The 19,274-nt window shown below is 37.0% G+C and overlaps 1 protein-coding gene across 3 annotated transcripts in view; it reads right to left on the bottom strand.

Moving 5' to 3' along the window:
* The window catches only part of MME (membrane metalloendopeptidase), a 57,918-nt gene that overhangs the window by 23,495 nt on the left and 15,149 nt on the right, over window positions 1–19,274 (bottom strand). For all 3 annotated transcript variants that reach the window (XM_067302219.1, XM_067302218.1, XM_067302220.1), the window contains exons 5-14: window positions 17,940–18,020; window positions 17,082–17,177; window positions 16,858–16,976; window positions 15,755–15,820; window positions 11,820–11,954; window positions 9,303–9,404; window positions 6,079–6,215; window positions 5,886–5,979; window positions 2,628–2,756; window positions 1,056–1,154 (exon numbers count right to left, since the gene is read on the bottom strand). In XM_067302219.1, coding sequence (XP_067158320.1) covers window positions 1,056–1,154; window positions 2,628–2,756; window positions 5,886–5,979; window positions 6,079–6,215; window positions 9,303–9,404; window positions 11,820–11,954; window positions 15,755–15,820; window positions 16,858–16,976; window positions 17,082–17,177; window positions 17,940–18,020 — 1,058 coding nt within the window. The remainder of the gene's footprint in view (window positions 1–1,055; window positions 1,155–2,627; window positions 2,757–5,885; window positions 5,980–6,078; window positions 6,216–9,302; window positions 9,405–11,819; window positions 11,955–15,754; window positions 15,821–16,857; window positions 16,977–17,081; window positions 17,178–17,939; window positions 18,021–19,274) is intronic.

Genomic DNA, 19,274 nt, shown 5'->3' with positions numbered 1-19,274 from the left:
TTGGAAGTCTGGTTTAAACAAGTAGTCGATCTCCTGAAATATTTGATATATCTCATAGCATTTAAAATAAAAATCATTACTGGAAGTTTTTTAACTTCAATATATTATGGGAAGGTATATTTTCAAATTTCCAGAACCTCAGTTTGCATCTGTATCCAAATTTCTTAACTAGCTCACACATTTATATTGGAGTAAAGCAATACATTTAAATGTCCCCAGATTTTGAGATATTTGAAATCTTGAACAAAGTCTTTTTAACACAAACCTTACTCTGTTTCTTTGGAAAGCTAAATGTTCGTTTTATTTGATGGCAATGTCAGAAATAATTAAAAAAAAACAAATAGCAAATAATTCTATGGCAGTTTTTTCTGATATTTCCATATAAATATGTCTTAATATATTTAGCACTTAAATCACATTATACAAGTAGTTCTCTGATTTAGGCTATTCCCATAAAAAAAAGTGAACATTATAAGCAACTTCTAGAGTGTATGTGGGTTTCTGATACTAGCTTTTCAGATGGTTTGCATCTGATTTTACCCATTAAATTGTTCTTAACAATGCAAGTATTTGATAGATTTTGTACATATACTGTCTATGTCTAATTATAGCACAGAATTCATTTAGGTTTTGCAGTGCACTACCTCACTTTGTTTTGGTTTTTGTCCCATTGATCCTAATAGCTGGTCAAATCACCATAAATCATTCCTTCCCATTTTCAGTATTTCTTTCTTGTAGATTTTCATTATCTTCCCCCTTAATCACTGATTTGCCTGGAAGGGCTTTATCTCTTACATAGATTTCTCCTGTTTTGTGTGCTTATCTCCACAGAGGCCATTTCCCACGTAATTCATTTCTGATATAGGAAGTCTGTAAGCTGCAGGTGCTTACATAAACACACATAAATGGATAATATAAGTTTTTAAGTGTGACACTTAGATCACAATAAATGCAGTGAAAGATGTGACTGCTCATTTTTTTCAGGAAAACTAACAATTGAAATATTGATTTTTATAGAAATATACAGTATTTCAAATCTCTAAGATTTCACTTACTTTTTGTTCTGCTTTCTTTTTGGTTTCTACATCCATCCAGGTAAGTTCATCTAAGGTTTTTATAAAAACCTCACGTATATCAGCAATCATTTCTTGAACCTTGGAAAAACCATCAATATGTTACAAAATCACATAAAATGATCCAGTTATTTTTCCAAAGACATAGTTTGTTTACTACAGGTATGTTTTCCTTGCACTAGTAGCTTGAGTGTATGCTGTTTACAGGCCACACACAAAATCTGGAGATCAAGTTAAGTAGTGCTTTTGCCTGTCTTGGGGGAGGAAAGGGGATGGATATGAGCTAATAAGGCAGTGCAAATTAGTGTTACTCAGGTTGCAAAAATTCTGTCAGCTACCCATCCTCTCTTACGCATCTGATCAAATTACTATGTGTATGTCAGCAACAAAAAATGGTGTATTTTAAGCTTGGATTGCAATGGGAATGATAGGAAGCAACAGAGGTTTAACTTCAGGTTAGAAGCAATTTTTTGTGCAGCTGAAGTCAAACAGAAATAACGAGGTTCTGACTGCCCCTGTGCCCCATGTCGGCAGGCTGTGTAGTGTCAGGCTCAAAGAACAAGCTATGACTGTGTTTGTTCTAGTAAGAATGAACAGTTCTGACAGACTGTTCCGTAAGACCAATAATCCTAGAGAATAGGGATATATATAATATATAAATAATAGGGATAGAGAATAGAGAATAGGGAATAGAGAATAGGACAGGGAATTCATGACTACACACAGACCCTAGTAATGACAGTCAAACTGTGAAGTGTGTATTAGCACAGTATTAGCAGTAATAAGATATAATTTCAAATATTTAAGCTAAGTATGTTTTCTCTGAAAAACATGCCTTATAAAATAGTTTTATTGAAAAATACTATATTATGGTGATCTAAAACATTATCTTTTAAATAAAGGCAATCAAATTTAATGTCTTATCTTTTAATCCTGTCTGCTTTAAGAAGCCTTCCACAGTATTTTTAGTGCTTTCTTCTAATCTTAAGTGACATCCGTTCATAGTACCATTCGCTAATTGCCTGTCTTGCTATCCTATGCAAAACATCTAATCCCATCATTGCAGATTGCTGACGCTCATGTTTACTGACACATTGGTGAAAAGTAATTTCTACCCTGATTCTCAAATGAGCCTTAAAAAGCCTGAATATAATAATGTGCTTTTTTAACTACTGGTTCTCTTTGTGTTGAAACATCACTTAGGTGATTATTCTGTTACGATATACTCTACAACATTTATTCTATACAACAGAAGGATTCACTTGTGCTGAGAAGTTTCTGAAAAGAATGGGTCTTTAGAGAGTGGTTAGATTTTTTAATTGATCCATTCACACTGGATGTAGTAATGGAACAGCTTCCAGTTACGTCAAGTGGGACAGCTTATAACCATTTCCAAGACAGACTTTTCACTATAATTAGACATCTGTGTTGACATTAGAATGAAATGAGATTGGGTTTCTACACTTTAATAGGAAACTAATCTCTACTAAATCTTTGTCCAGTAAAACTTAGCCACTTGGATGGCAGACAGGTTAAGTGCGTTGAAAGCTTTACCACATGTTTACTCTCTCCAGCAAATGCTTCTTCTACATATAATCGTCCCACTGCATTCTCCATGTTGCCATTGACATAGTTTGCACAACGACGCCAAACAGCAGTTTCTGATGTTGTGCCATAAAGTGCCTGTGAAACATAAACATTAGATAAAACAATGACATCAGGGCCAGCACAAGGTGAAGGAGAATGATGACTGACAGATACACATTTCAGAGGAACCTAACTGACCTTAAATACATGCATTTAATTCACTTACTATTTATGGAAATTAGGTGGACTCGTTCAGTAAAGGGAGCATCAGTCACAGGTTGAGGAAATATAAGAATCATTAGCAATTCTTTATCCCTCCCAGACACAGAAAGGTAGAGAGAAGAAAACTACTCTTAAAAGTCAAGAATGGAAGAAGTTAAAGAGAAATACACTGACACCCAACTTTCACTGTTGTGGGGATCTGAATTGCAATTCCGGCTCTGACAGGACCATTGTGATTATGCAGTGAATTTATTCCTTCAGGGTTAAGACTGTGTTTTCCACCCACCCAGCCGTTCTACCAGTGTGTTCCCCAGCTGTACAGCTTCTTCTACCAGAGCCTCCCACATCTGGTAGCTTGCAGGAACCATTGTAGAGAGGGTAGAAGCTTGTTTACTCTAGGTGATGTTGATACAAGGTGTTCAAGGATTTTGTCATGATAATTTATAAATAAGTGATAATGCTGAGAGAATAAGATAATGGTATGACACCTGAATGCAAGGAATATAACAGAAGGTTATCATATTACAGGGGAACACTGAAATCGTATTCCATAATGAAGTTGTTCGTATTCCGTAATGAAGTAGTTACCCATCTCTTCAGAGACACAGACCAGTGACTTTCAGTGTTAAAAGCTCCATAACTGCTACACCTTGAACTGAATTGTATTGAAAAGGAAAATTACTAATTTTTCTTTTCACCCTAATAAATGTTTAAAGTATTACAGACACAAGAAGGGTCTTTTGAAAATGTTACCAGTAGAACACAATACAGAAGTATCTACTGCAGGCCTCCCTTAAGAGCCTGTAATGTAGGAGCTTTTTTTGGACTTTTATAATTCATTACTGATGAAGAATAGCTGAATAGAGTAGAGAATCTGCCAATCCTTAATCCATTTCTTTCTCTTTTAGATACTCCCTGCACATGTACAGGCTGCATCAGAAGTCATATCTTGTCTAGCAAAAGTAAATGCAACCCCTCTCTGTCAAAACTTGCAAACAAAGCAAAACCAGTAATAAACATTAGCAATATTAAGCTTAATTAAATCACAAAATCAGAATGGCTATGCAACTGAGATTGTGGTAGATCACTTCATGCTGCTCAGACTTCCCTTAGTTGTTTGCAACTGAAAAAAATCAGTGTTAATCAATTATAGTTCACTGGTCTCAGCATGACATGTGTGGGAAGGTTGGCTGAGACCACGGTGGACGTTTATCAGACCACGACTGCCCTTCACAGGAATCGTCGGTTAGATTCTTTCAAAGTATGTAGTGTCCCCAGAGGTGCACAACAAAAAAAAAGTGATGTTTTCTACAGCAGCAAAACTTATCTGCGTTCCTTATTGGTAAAAGTAGCAGGCAGTTGCAGGGCATTGCTATAGATTTGTGTGTCTACTGTGGTGATCAATTAGAAATTACCCTTCTTGATCTCACTGGGCATAAATTCTCAATTACACTAGTTCTTCCTCTTTAAATAAATCTTGAAAAAAATATACCAATGTGTTTCTTTGGCAGGAGGGATTGTATCCTCAGGATACAGTTCCAGTAGCTGTAAGTATTAAACCAGCTCATCAGACTACTGTGCATGCTCTTCCACCCCAGTATCTGGGCTTCTTGATGGAAGAGCTGCTGGAAGGGCAGAATTTTGAAGAAATTTTATAGTGCAAACTGACAATTTGGCCTTGAGATGCAGAAAAAAACATGAGTGATTTAGAGACACAGTATAGCCTCAATAACGCATGTAGGCTTGTCTAAATGTGCAGTCTAGTAATCTGTTCAGATCTTTTTGCTAATTTCTCAGAGGACTGGTTGCAGATCCAGTGATCTTTTTGCTAGGACACTGGCACTTCTGTACCGCATTTTAAGCATTCTGTGTTTAAAACTAATGGACTTTTAAATGAGTAAGGGACCAGTTAGCCACACATTCGAGCAAAGACATTATGGGAGATTCAGGGAATGCCATAACTGCGCAAAAATGGTTATATTTGAAGGCAAACTAACAAAACAAATACTGATTTACTTACACTACCATCTGTTATTAATCAATTATTAGAAAATTATATGTTTTTATACACAGACTATGGTAAATCTTTTCTGTTGTTGTTTCAAACATTGAATTTTTTCTAAAGAAACTTCCTCATTGAAGTCCTAAGATGTAGTGGGGGATGTCTTTAGTTTATACATTATAGACTGCAAAATACTGTATTCCTTGATGATGCTTACTAAACAAATATGGAGCTTTACAGTAAAACAGTTTTATACTTTACATGACTAGGGAAAATAGCCTAACAATTAATGAATAAGACTATCATGTTCCGATGTATAAAACCAACCAAACTGAACATTCATTGACTCTCTCCCGTGATTATACTCTTTTTCTGTAACAAACATGATCCCCTTAAAAAGCTATGTATGTGTGTTTAAATGTTTCTTCTGTCACTAACAGATATAACAAAATAGCCTTAAACCTTTTTTAAAGGGGGCTTAACATATCTACAATGTAGAAAGTTCTACCTGTGAAATACTAAAGGCTTTCATCTTCAGTCTGTATGTTTGTGAGATTGCTCAGCATTTCCTTAAAAGCACTAAAATAACTGCAGGATTAAATCACTGAATAACTGCATTGGGCCCATAATGTTTGACTATGAATCTATTACTTCTGATGCCGAAGAGTTTGTAACAAGTCAGTCAGAACTGTAGAGTAATCATTTGCAAACAGATGGTACTCCTCTATTACCAAAATGGCCATATCATCAGAGGATTAACTTAGATTCAGAAAAACAGACCGAGTACCAGAACAGTGCTTTTCAAATCCATTCCAACAATCAAACACGTATGATATAAATTATATGTGCCTTCCAGCAGAAGCTTCAGCAGACATCTCTAGTTTTTGTGCACAAAATTCAAAACATAATAAATTTTTATATAGTATGGCTATATAAAACATTTATCTTCTGTGCTTCATAAAGGTCATCTTTACAATTTAAAAAGAGATGAATTTCTGCACCTTACGAAAAGCATTCCTTGTGTCCTTGTAGTTTCGGCTTAGACTGTTTACAAGATCCATTACGAATCGCCAGATCATGTAATTTTGAATTTCTCTGTGTAACGAAACAACAATAATAAGCTGGTAATGTTTTTAGGATTTTGAGGTGTACTGGAAATAAAATGTAAATAAAAAGACGACCTATGATACCTACCTGGGAGTATATTTGTTAAGAATAGACTTCAGCCTAATAAGGTATTCTGGGTCATAAACAACCACTTGTTCCGTATTCTCAACAGAAATTTGTACAGTTGACATTATAGTATTTATGAATTTTGACCAGTTGAATACCTGGAAAAGCAATATTCATTACTGTATGGTTAATCATAAAGAAACAGTCTTTAGCCATTTTTTCCAGTTTGAATATATTTGAATGAAACAAATGCTCTGTCCTTAGTTTTCCCAATAGTTTCAATACTTGTAAATGGAGTTATCATAATAATAACTGATCTGGGATAATTTATCCTTCTTTGCTCTAAAATCCTATGAAAACAAAGATAGTATTTAGCAGAAAGGGTCCAGACATTGCTTTGTTTTCAAAGTAACACAATTAAAAATGTTACAATCTTTTCCTTTAGCCTGGAAGAGCAGAAATGTTATTTTAAGCAAAATTTCAGTTGCCTTTTTGTTAAGAACTTTTAAATCAAAGCATGACTAAAAGCCTGATTTTCATTAAACTATGGCTCTGTAGCTATGGGGCAATAAGACATTCTTGGTGTATGAGAATCCATTCTGAAGCATATGGTAAGGGCTCGTTCCGAAGTACATGGAAGTACATAAAAGGATTTATTTCAATAGGCTTTAAAACACTCGCACTAATTCTGCTATCTGTAATGAAACTTCCTCTGCATGCCATATTACTGGAAAAGAAACTGAGTTGATAGCAGCTCAGTCTGCAGTACACTGTGACAGAGAAATCTCAGGCTAAGAATAGTTTTCTCTTTGGTTTTCTTTCTCTTTGTTCCTAAACCCCCAGTTTCTTTATGATAGTATACACCTCTGCAAGAAGCCCACATAATTTCTATGAACCAGTACGTATCAAAATTATTTTCTGTTAAGTTTTTATTTGTTAGTGCCCATCTAGTCTGAATGGGACATTATTTTAATGCTTGGGCACTCTCAACTGGAAATTTTTACTGGTTTTCTGCTAAGAGAAGTAATTTCCCTGTGATAATTCTTTGGTTAATACTATGTGCCTCAGAAAATAGATGGGTAAAAGGACTGATAGGAGAACACAGAATCATTCTCTTGCTTCTGGACTAAGAGAATGTAGAGTGTGGTCACTATTAAGCCATGCAGCACTGGAATTTGACCCATGCAGCTATGCTGTAAATGGGTAAGGAGGCTAGACTGAGTGCAGCCACATGGCTGTTCCTCCATCACATAAACCAAAGCGCTAAAGTAATATTAATGGGAACCCCCTACCCAAGAAGTTTGCACCTGCAGCTGGTGGCAATCTAAGTATTTACACAAGTTTTAAATGTGTTATTTGTCTTGCTCTATATGGTACCGGCTGAGACAAATAGATCCTTCAGCTTGGAGTACTGACACTGTACAGTGTTAGATACTCCTCCAGCAATTTCTTCATTCACTTTTAAAGTGAATGATATTATGGCTGGTTCTACGTACATTGCTTTTAATTCTCCATATTGGCCCACAGTTTCCTAATCCATGGCCACAAGAGGCAAGCCTCTGTGGGCCACGGTGTGACCGAGAAAATGATCCAGAGCAGAAGCTGAAAATCATCAGGGATGATGTCAAAACTCTCCAGCTACTCAGTACTTCTTCCAGATCAGGTAGGTACTCTTTTTAAGTAAAGGAAGGTGTTATGTTTAAGAAAGACAGATCATCTTTGTACTTTATTTGAAGAAAGAAAATTTTGTTAATTTAAAAACTTTGTGTTATGCCTGTTAGTTTGCGAAGTATTGGTGATTTTCCCAGTCTGTATCTTTTGAGAAGAAAGCTTTTCTGGGAGAGGTAACACCTTTTATCAGACAAACCTATGGAGCTGGGGAAAGCAGATAAGCTTTCAGGCATACAATCTTTTCAGGTTTGAAAGAGAAGCAGCAATCTTCTAGCTAAGTTTAGGAATAATTGCTGTTCTATCCTTAGAACCATTACAACAACACTACCAACTCCCATTATGTGTCTTTTAAGCATTTTTTGGATAAATTTAGAGCAGATGATTATTGCTGATCTGCAGCACTCTCCAGGAACTAAAAATAACCAGGGCAATACTGTTTTTTGAACAAGAGAAGTTTGTTTCTGACATTATGAGTGCATTATAACATTACGACTGTAATGATAATTATTCGAGTAAGATCTATGGGAGAAGGTAAATTATAAAATGAGGAATTGGGTAAACTAGGCAGAATGGAACTTTCATATAATTCAAGGTTGAAGAATTTAAAGTCAATAAAATGGCAGTGATAAGAAACTGTGGTAAGAATAATAATATTTCATAGTACCTTACTGGCCTCAAAAGGCTCAGTAATACACTCCTGCCAGTCAGACTGCAGTGTCTGTTATTTGACACATAAGTTAGCCTGCTTGTGTGCAAGATACTGAAGTAGAAGTTGTTTATGATAAAAATACCCATGTCTAGCAAGATATGATCTGTTACTGAGGAGGCACACCCATGTTATCAAATCCCTGGATATTCTTTAGCTGGACTTTACGGTACCATGAATTAAAGGTTATAGTCTGCAAACAGCACGTGGCTTAGGGTAAGAGAAAATGCAGAGCTGAAACATCAAGTGGGAGGGAGGGGGGAAATTTTCTTGTTTCATGGGCTGCTTTCTGCTTGCTTTGGGAGCCCGTCCTACAGATGGAATGGTGGAAAAACAGGACTTTGTTCTGAATCTGCAGCTCTGGGTAAACAGACAGGCCCTAAATTGTTACACTACAAAATATTTGAATAAATCGGTAGCTGCAGTCTCAACTTTTGTCCTGGGCCTGCTGGATCTTCTGTAAAGCACACTGCTGTGGTAATACATTATAGGAAGGGGATTTCTTTGAATTCTGCAAATAATACTGTCCTGATTTCTAGCAAGGGTTAAGTGTGCGCAAGTGTTGCAAGATTCACCATCCTGAATCCATTAGGGTAGGTCAAGCTCACAGTATTTATTTTTTTCCTTCCTTCTTTTCCATCTCTTTATATTGAAGCAGAGGGGCAAGATCTGCCATGGAGTAAGGACAAATGGTACAGAAGCACAGTATTCAGGTAATACTCTGTTCACTTCAGGTATCCTGTTTAATTTCAAATGTGTCTAAGCCCAAGAAAAAAAATGTCTTTAAAATACATCTATTTGTCTGACTTCACAGTTTAATCTCATCAGCCATACATCAGTTTAAAATATTAGATTATTGATCACTCACCTTATGATTAATTTCCACTGAGAAGTTGTTTTGGAGTTGTGCCAGTGTCATTTTATTGTACAGCAGAATTGGATCATTTCTGTCTTCAGCTTTTGTTGTTGCCTATCAGAATTGTACATTAGAAAATTACTCTGTACATTGAGTCAGTTCACAAGAATTTTGGTAAGTGGAAGTAAAAAGAAAAAAATGTTTTTAGCTTGATACATTACTATGTGAAGTTCACATAACTGTGAAGCTTCTTGCACATATATCTGGACAGCATTTTATAGACAAGCAAATAAAAGGATAGATTAAATGAACTAAATTTCTGATAATAATATGGAGCTTTACTTTTGGATTGTTTTGTGTTAAAGCATCAATAGCGCAGGCGGTGCAGGAACATTAATTGGAACATAGACACATAGCACTCAAAGCACTAGTTAAAGTAGGCCTTGCAGAAGCTGTTACCGATAGATTCAATTAACACAAGAATGTGCGTGTAATGTCTATGGGATGATGCAAGGTGCAAAATCCTGAGAGAAGGGAATAAAGGAGATAGATGTATGTATTGAGTACAGGGTGACCAGCATGCTGTGATAGGGATGTAATGTGAACATTCTGATCAGGATGCGTGCGCTATCTAATATGTACCTACTTGAACCACTATATAGAAAGGGAGTCATAACTCACATAAGCTTTGTATTAGTCTAGGGAATACAGTTTTGTACCAGCATGTTGTGAAGAATGTGCATACATTAATGCCTTGATGAAATGCCTGTATTAGGGCCATTTCTTACAGACAGTCAAACTGGCTAACTGCCAGCTAACTGGTACTGTGGTGGTACTTTATGAGACAGGTTTAGCACTGGAGTCTCTGGACAGCACAGAGATCTCTGGGATTACGGTGCAGACAATACAGATGTACTAAGAACAGACAAAAACAAGGTCTAATGGTAACTACTGCATCCAAATTACTCCCTTGGTCTTTAAATACTGTCTTGAATAGGTTTCTGTTCTTTTCTTCAAACATCAGTGCGTCCTCTGCTAAGATGCTACTGCAGGTGTCTGACCTACATTCTTGTGTCCCATTTCATACCATTGTTCTCATGCAGAAGTGCCTGTGACAGCATCAGCACTCTCTCCTCACAACTGCCGCTCCCTTTTACCTTGACTTTTTTTGAGAGCAAGAAGAGAAAATGCAGGCACACAAATGACTGTGGGAGAAGACTGCTTTTGTAATCCAGGAGAGTAATTCATGGGAGAATCCACACCAATACTGCCTGCCCCCTGCCTGGGATACTCCAACTGACTTGTTAAGAGCAAGAATAGCAGATTTCACTCATTCCATCTGTGCTGAAAAATGAGAAATCTCTGCTCTTGTTCTGTCTCTTTCTCCATCCTTTTTAAAAACAGATTTCTCTTCCACTCCCTCTTTCCTACTCTTCTTTCTAATCTATTGTGCATTAAATATTTTTCTCTGTATTTTCCTTAAAAATTCCTGTGAGCACAATGCCATCTCTCTTCCACTAACATTCAGGCTGGTGCTGAATTTTCAAGCTTTGGTGAAAGAGGTTAAAAACCTATTAGGCAACAGCAGCTTACCCATCACCTGCTGTAGCCTTGACCAGCAGCAACTGCTGTAGAAAAGCTTCAGTTGCAGTTTCCTTTCTTATTCCCTTTCAAATTGTTCTCCATTAAATCCCTTTTAATTATTTTCCATCTCTGATCTAGGTCCACAGGTATATTTCTCAGGAAAATGTGAAGATAATCAGATGGTTATAATTTATATAAATGGGGAAAATTCTCCCTCTACCAAACACATGCCATTACTGCAAGTATAACTTGAAAAATAACTGAAGCTAGAAGATTTGTATTTGACTTGTTTTACAGTCATACTCAACTTCAGGCAGGTGCTTCTGAAATGTTTAATAATCATAGGCTGTGTTTTTGCTCATGAATGTTTGAATTTCCATTTGTTTTTCTCCATGCATTTTTAAAGGCTAACTATTTCTCCAAGGCATACTTTCTTGGAGAACAGCGTTTGATTAAAAATGCACTTGGAACAATCAGCAGTGTGGAACAGCTTGTGTGGGACAAAGATTACTTTGTGTTGTATGGCAGGCCAAGGGTTGGGAATCTACTGCTCTGACAACCAAACTGCAGAAGTAGAGAAAAGGACAAAGAGAAAAGAGGCCCCCAAAACGTCTTCCAGACCACTTTCTAAAACGGACTGCACATAACCAAGTCTGTCTCTCTCTTGCTCACTCTTTTTTCTCTTGAAGGACTTTAGTGCACAGGTTAGGATAATGCATTTTGCTGCTTGGAAGACAGCTAACTCAAGTATTTTCCCTTGCTCATTAGAAGGCATCTCTTGTTATGTGTTCTTTTTAGGTGTGCCAGGCTCCACACATGCTTGATCAGCATTTGGCCCCACAAAATAACATTAGCAAGTAACTTAAATCAGTTTACAACTAGCTTTCTTAGGTATGAAAAAGTCAGTCAGTTATTTAAAGGATACTTTTAAAATGTTTTTCTTACATTGGCAATCTCTTTCTCCAGGTCCATAACTCTTTTCATTTCTTCAGAAATTTTGCTCTCATTGAAAGAAATGTTTCTTTCTTGGAGGATTAGTTTAGCTACAGAAATCATGAAATCAACATAGGCAGAACATGCCTGCAAGAAAGAATATACATAATTTAAAGACAAAACTCTTCAAAGTATAGTGTACCTTGAATACTTGAAGATCTCATCATCATTTTTATGCACTATTTTTCTTCTGCCCTTTCTTAGATTTGTAGTAATTTATTCTGAAATACTGTTTTATCACAAATGGAAATTAACTTTGAAAATTCTCTCATGGAAAATTGCTGTATGATTTTTAGTACTGTTCTAAGCTAAACACTGTCAACCACTGCACTGTTTTCATTATTTAAAATGAGACATTTGGACATCCATATTTAAACCATCACCCATGTTTTGCTAGCTCACTTTAATTGTAACTTCCAAAAATACTGCTTCCAAAGAGCAGTGTTCCCAGAAACATAAAACCAAGAGAAATGCTGATGGAATTGTGTTGCATCGGCATTGTGGGAAAATTAACTCCCAGAAGCAGCGCAGCTCCTCTGTTGCTCCTTGGCACATTTAGAAATCATTTTCCTGTATCTAGATTTAGTATATCTAAATATACTGTAGGTAGTATTGTATATATTAAATTTAATATATCTGAATTTACCAAGGATAGGAATAGAAATATAGAAGTATGTTCTATTAAATGTTACACTGTAAAATATCTACAGATCTCTCATTATATTTTAAAGAATTTAATATTGTTGTAATGCCTGTGATAATCCACAGTCTATCTTCAACAGAAATGCTGTTTTCAGTATGCTTTTTAAATGCAAATAAATATATATATTAGATTTTATGCAAAATAGCTTATATTTTAAAGAATTTAATATTGTTGTAATGCCTGTGATAATCCACAGTCTATCTTCAACAGAAATGCTGTTTTCAGTATGCTTTTTAAATGCAAATAAATATATATATTAGATTTTATGCAAAATAGCTTATATTTTAAAGAATTTAATATTGTTGTAATGCCTGTGATAATCCACAGTCTATCTTCAACAGAAATGCTGTTTTCAGTATGCTTTTTAAATGCAAATAAATATATATATTAGATTTTATGCAAAATAGCTTAATCTACTAAAAAATTACAGAAAAATAATTGGATTATTAAAGGATGCATGTAATCAACTTTATTAAAAGAGATATTTTGGTATGTTCAGGTCTTAAGGCAGTAAGACCCATCCCCTGAAATGAATGATATATTTGTACACCTCCGTTGCCATGCATCTCTCGTCAGCCTCTCCTACCTCCCAGCGATGCTGTGCTGTAACAGGCTGTGCGCACTGGAAGCCTCTGAGCAGCTCATGAAGAGTACTGACAGCTGACTTCAGGAAGAAAGGTGGCTCACAGCACCTCGAAGGACTAAACTCTCAGTGCTGTTTTTAATCCAGATAGGGTATTTTACTAGAGAGAAAAGGCTATGAAACCCCTGACCGCTAGAATGAGGAGTCACAAAAGAGAGTGCCTACCAGGACTGCAAATACCATCTGAAGTATCCAAATCAGTAAACAGTTTTTAAAAAATTCAATACAGACATGACCGAAAACCAGTAAGTCAACAGAGATCCTCAGGTACCATAAATGAACTTTATTTTTGGCCTAATGTGAAGATCATTACATGGTCAATCAGCAGACAAAGAATTAAGTCAGCTAATTTCAGATGGATTCTATAAATACTTTTGGATATTTTAATAGGAACTTAGATGTCAGAATAACTCCTGCATGAGCTCAGGTGTGATAGCTCTTCCAAGAGAAAATGATTTTTAAAAACCTCTATTTTCAGATTCCATTTGTAGCTTTGTGGTGAGAAGTCCTGACAAAGCCAGAGATTAAAGTACAGGAGGCAGCTGTCTTGTTTGCTACATACAGCTCAAAGAGTAGAATGACACAGCAGGAAACAGAGCCAAGAAAAGGCTGCTATCAGAGTGCAAGGACTGAAGGGAGGAATGCCTCTCTCTTTAAGTATTCATGCTTGTAAGAATAGTATGAATCTGCCTTCCAGTGATCAATCTTTGTTTTTTAAAATATTTCCTTCTCTACTTTCCAGTAGTAGAAAGTAGTATAATATTTTCTGGTAGGTCAGAAGATTAGAGCAAGAATTGTCTTTTTGTGCTGTAGAGGATGTAGTAGGAGGGGAGGGAATCATGATATATGAGCAGGCTCCTAGAGGCTGTTATGATATGTAATAATAAATTAACTGAACAGTTAATTTGTGAATGATTGCTGTTGCTAGCGTATGATCTGTAATTAAATGTAACCAGTTTTAATTATAGCATTAACAGTTAGCATGTCAGCAAAATAGCTACAAAACCAAAAGGTTCTGTATGCTTTATTATCACTTCTGCATCTAAGGTAGGTAGAAAGGTAGGTAGAAAACTAGCTAATTGAAAGCATGGTTTCAGCTACTACTTGACTTCAGCAAGAACATATACTTAAGCCCTCAAGGACTTAAAGCGTATCTGTGACTAGCAATGAGGGCTACACCATGTCAGTGCTAAAAGATTAATGAAAATACCTATGAATAATAAGTAAACATAAATTAAAGAAATACATATGAGATTATAGGTATCTGAAGTGTTTTATATGACATCATATACTTTAGCTGCTGCATTTTGATTTAGAAATTGACTTTAGGGGACTGTGATCTTTTCAGATCTATCATGCAGAAAAGTGTTATCTTTGGTTCTGAATAGTTCTTGTTGTCTTTTTTCCTTTCTGAGCCTATTAGTGATAAAAATCATTTCCTAGGATGATTAGATTGTGTTTTCCTGTTTAATAAGTTAACTCAAATAAGTAAATAAAATTTAGTGGATCAGTTCACTTTGGTGATGCACCCCCATTCTAGGGGAAACATGGTATGAGAGCAGCAGTGCCTGGACTCCACTGACATCCTCAGCATCTTCCAATCGATGCATCACAGATCATAGTTGAGAAATGGCATCCTTCTTGTAGCGACAGAACAGTAGTGATCCATTAGCACTCATAATTTATCTACCTTAATATACATTTTTGCCTTTGACAGTTACAAGGTACCTCTTGATTCAGCTGTGAAGCCTGGCAGAAGCTGTGTTACAAAGCTAAATTGTGTCATACTTATTTCCTTCCAAGAGATCCTAAAAAGTCAAATAGCTGCTCTTTGTCTAACCTGCAGAATCATACAGGAATTGTGTGGAAAAGCCACTACTTTTCTTCCACATCATTATGTTCAGTGATTACAAGAGACCATGAAGGGGAGTGATAGGGGAAAGGGAAGGGAAGCGGAGGGAAGGGAAAGGGAAGGGAAACAGGTTGGGATTTCTGGTGTGTGTGAGGCCAGAGGAACATGCATCCTTCTTATCCAGCGCAGAGACAATTGGTACATACTAACAACTGGAGCCCAGAAAAAAAACACTTGGCTCCCGGTGCAGCCAGGAGGATCAAACCAGGTCTCTGATATCTATGGCATGATATTAGAACACCTCACCTTCAGGACACTTGGTCCACTTTGCTTTCATTCTTTGCTCATTTATTTCTACTTGCCCTTAATCTTATCCCTCCTTTTCTTTAGTTCCTAATCTCTTGCCTTCTTGCACACTTATCCATGTTAGAGCTTCTGTTTCCAATCTGTGACACATTCTCTTCTCACCTATAGATCAATCTTTTTTAAATGTTTGTCATTATTACCAACCTCTCTACTCCCATTTCCCCCAGTGATTTTTCCCAGTGGTAGCATTAGAATCTCTTTGGGGAAGGACTGTTCCTCTGAGTGTCATCTTTGCATATTCTGACTCCTGAGGATATGCCTGCCTTGAAAATACAGATAAAAGCTTTTAAAATGTAGTTAGTGATCTGTTAGCTCCATCTTACCTCTTTGTATACACCAGTGCATTCATAGTAGTCACGGGAAGGCAGGCCAAGTCCAGGTTGATCGATCTATAAATTCAAATAAGAATTAAAATGTGCTTAGAGACAAAATGGCATGGCACTGTGCTATTCTTTCATCAATTATGGGTCGCTGATGCTTCACTCTTGCAAGATTATCTTCTGCTCACGGCTGGCTGGCCAAAAGGGATTTTCTCTTCCATCCTGTTGCCCTCCTTTAATTCTTTTCACTCTCCTTATACTTTTTGTCTTTCTTTTCAGTCTTTCCTTCTGTTGGTGAACAATGCATGCTGTGTATAACAGTGCTAAAATACTGGATGTACAGAAGACAAAACAGTCCACAGACAAGCAAGGCAGTTACTGCATCTTTGAAATTCATACATGCAAAGTAGTGAAGGATCTATCCACCCATCTCCATGAAAGATTAGCTCATCACAGCTCTTGCAGCAGTTGCATCTCAAGAGTAGCTGGTGAAGATTCACCACCTGCAATGCTGTCTTCCTTGGGATTTTCCATCATCAGAGATCATCTTAGGTTTACAGGCAGGGCACTCTAGACATGCTCCTTACACAATGTCCTCAGCCACTTTCATATCTGTGCCAGCTGACTGCAGGTCCCATTAGTAATCTGGCATTTGAACACCTTGAAAAACCCCTTTCTTTGAGGGCTTTTGGCCATTCGGACTATAGCCCATGTTTTCAGTAATGGAGCTTTCTTCCCAGTGCACGGAAATCAGCTTTGTATTTGTTTCCTTCCATGCACATATAAGTAGATCATGTCTGTCTTCTGTCCAGTGTACATATATATTGTGTCTGTAGGTCTCTGTATGTCTCAGTTATTCTAACCTTACTGAGAATAACAATGTATGAGTGCCAGGAATAAAGATGTTTATCCTGAGAATGGATAGTACACTGTAAAACTGATAATTAAGTTTGAGAACTACAGAGATTCTCAAATTCATCTACTAGTGGCTAACTAGTAAAATTCAACTCACTAATTTTCCTCCTGGTTACCATTTATAGTTGTGATTGTAGTTATTTTGCTGCACTTTTATGATCAACAAGGCTATGGCACCCAGGGAGACTTACATGAATGATGTGTGTTGTGGAATTTTTATCATCTGTGCCAACAAAAAAATTAATAAGGACCTTTTTCCCGTATCTAGAGGTCAGCTGTGCAATAGCTGTCTCAGCTGTCCACATGGCACCTAGGCAAATGAAAGATGTACTCAGTCTCTGGTTTTGGTAAACAATGAAAAGTACAGTAATTTAGAAATTTTAACTGAAAAGTGAATAAACACAGATTAACTTACCATAGGAAGACTCCCAGTTATCTGTTGCTACAGGCCAGTCAGATACATTTGGTAGTAAACTGATTAAAGGCATTCCACCTCTGCTATCAATGGTAGCTTTTGGAGAAAATAAAATGAGTTACCAGGACATTTTAAAGCATACAAATAATACTATTATAATGAGTTCAAAATACTGAAGCTGAGAAATCTATTTTTACCATCACCACAATAGGATCACGCTCTATGTATGATTATACTTTAACATTTAATTTTTAAAATATGTTTCAGTCATTACTGCAAACAGTTTATGCAAATCCTTGGGACAATGACATTGAAGAACTATTGTATTTTGACTCAGCAGAAAGCTTGAAATAATAGCTTTGAGAAGTACTAACTACTTTATGGAAACTATAAAAATAAGTGATTTAGGCAGCACTGCTAACTATTTTACTGTTCCTCTTTCTAAAGGCAGCATCTAGCTCAGATTGTTGGAATAAATTATCTCCTATGTCTTTCCAGAAGCTTGGTATTCCAGTTGTTTTCTAACTCTTTCCCGATAATTTCTACAAAAGATGTCAACTCAAAAGAAATTTAACTGAAAAGATTTGAGTTAAAATATCAGCAGCAATTGGATAATTTAAGTAATGTAATCTCACCTAAAATACCAAAATAAGTAAAATAAGAGATACAGTACATTGACATTTAACTCTATAAAACTGGTATATTTTAATTTTCAGAAAGAAGGGTAAGAATTTCTTCTCTGTCTTACTGGAATTGCCACAGAAACTAAGAGAATATAGGTACTGCTGACTGTGGAAGATGTGAATCTTTGGATGATATTTACATACCCTATATGCAATAAATTCAGGAGGAACTTACTTTCATTTATACATGATCTGTATAGAGTTTTTGCCTTCTGCACTGCTGTTATATCATTACTGTTTGGTTTGTCCAGGACATCTGAAATACAGAGAGAACAATATATCTTAATATCTGATCTATATTGGAAAGATACTGAAGAAACCATAGAGGATACCATCCTAAGGACCAGAGGGAAGAGGATCAGTGCTCCCTGTCCATCACAAATTCCAGGGAAGCTTCTGCATTCAAAAGCTGAGGGGAAAGAGCTCTGGAGATGACATGCCTGAATATCATATGCGTGACACACCTTGCAGTTATATTCGTCTGTGGTAGCATGTTGGGCCTAAAGCAGTCAGGTAGATACTCTGTAGATCATCCTCTGCAAAATAGAAATGCCCTGACTTTACAGCGACAGTTTTTAGTGACCAAGCTAAGAAAGGTTTCACCAAGGGTGAAGAGAATTGCTTTCAGGGCCCTAAGTGCACCAACAGGCTCTAATTGCACTGACCAGCCTGTAACTTTTTTTTTTTTCTGTAATCCTAATCCCCAGTCTCTTCCCTGCAGCAAGGAATTTAGCTGTCTGTGTCCGGGGTCTGCTCTGATATGGCACAGCTATGTAACCTGGGATCAGACTTCTGTGAAAATAGCTAAATTGTAAGGAATTGCTGTGAAAAGCCTCATCTGGAGCCTCCACTCGAGCACTCTCTGCTTGTTGGCCCAGGCGCAGCAGTTAAGCTCACCCCTTGCCCACGGTCCTTGCCTGAGCTCCGCTGTAGTTAAGCTGGACTTGGCCTTGTACCATGCTGGGCCTGACCTTGCCTTGCTGACTTGCTTGCAGCCCTGCAGCATCACTGTGGACTTATCTGGTCAACATGGGACTGTCGGCTGAACCTGGTCACCATCCCCAGACCTGCTCTGCTCTTCTGGTTTGGGTCCTGTGGGACTGAGCCCCTGGTCTGTGAGGCCTCTGCCCCTGCCTGCCTTGCTGTCACCTTCGGCTTCTGGCTCACCTCCCCTTGTGGGGCAGCCCACTCTTGCCGCTCCTTTAAAATTGATTTGCTCCACAGAAACGGAAGCCTAAGGAACACCTTGACATCCATGAATTGCAAACCTGGCAAAATCAGAAGCTATACAGAGTAGAGAAAAGGTGTTCACTCTGGAGAGAATGATTTGGAGACTGCTTCATGAATATAAACTCAGGAACTTCTTTGTGTTATTTTCATCTGAAAAAGGGGAGTATGGAGAATTTGACCTTATTACATTTTGTAGAAAAAGTAATATTGGTAAGTCTACAATGTGCCTAGTTAGAAAAGTGCTTGTCTGCCCTCTGACATGTAGCTGATGGAATACAGA

Source organism: Apteryx mantelli, chromosome 9 (assembly GCF_036417845.1).
Source record: "Apteryx mantelli isolate bAptMan1 chromosome 9, bAptMan1.hap1, whole genome shotgun sequence".
Classification (NCBI taxonomy): Eukaryota; Metazoa; Chordata; class Aves; order Apterygiformes; family Apterygidae; genus Apteryx; species Apteryx mantelli.
This window is presented reverse-complemented; position numbering and strand designations above follow the sequence as displayed.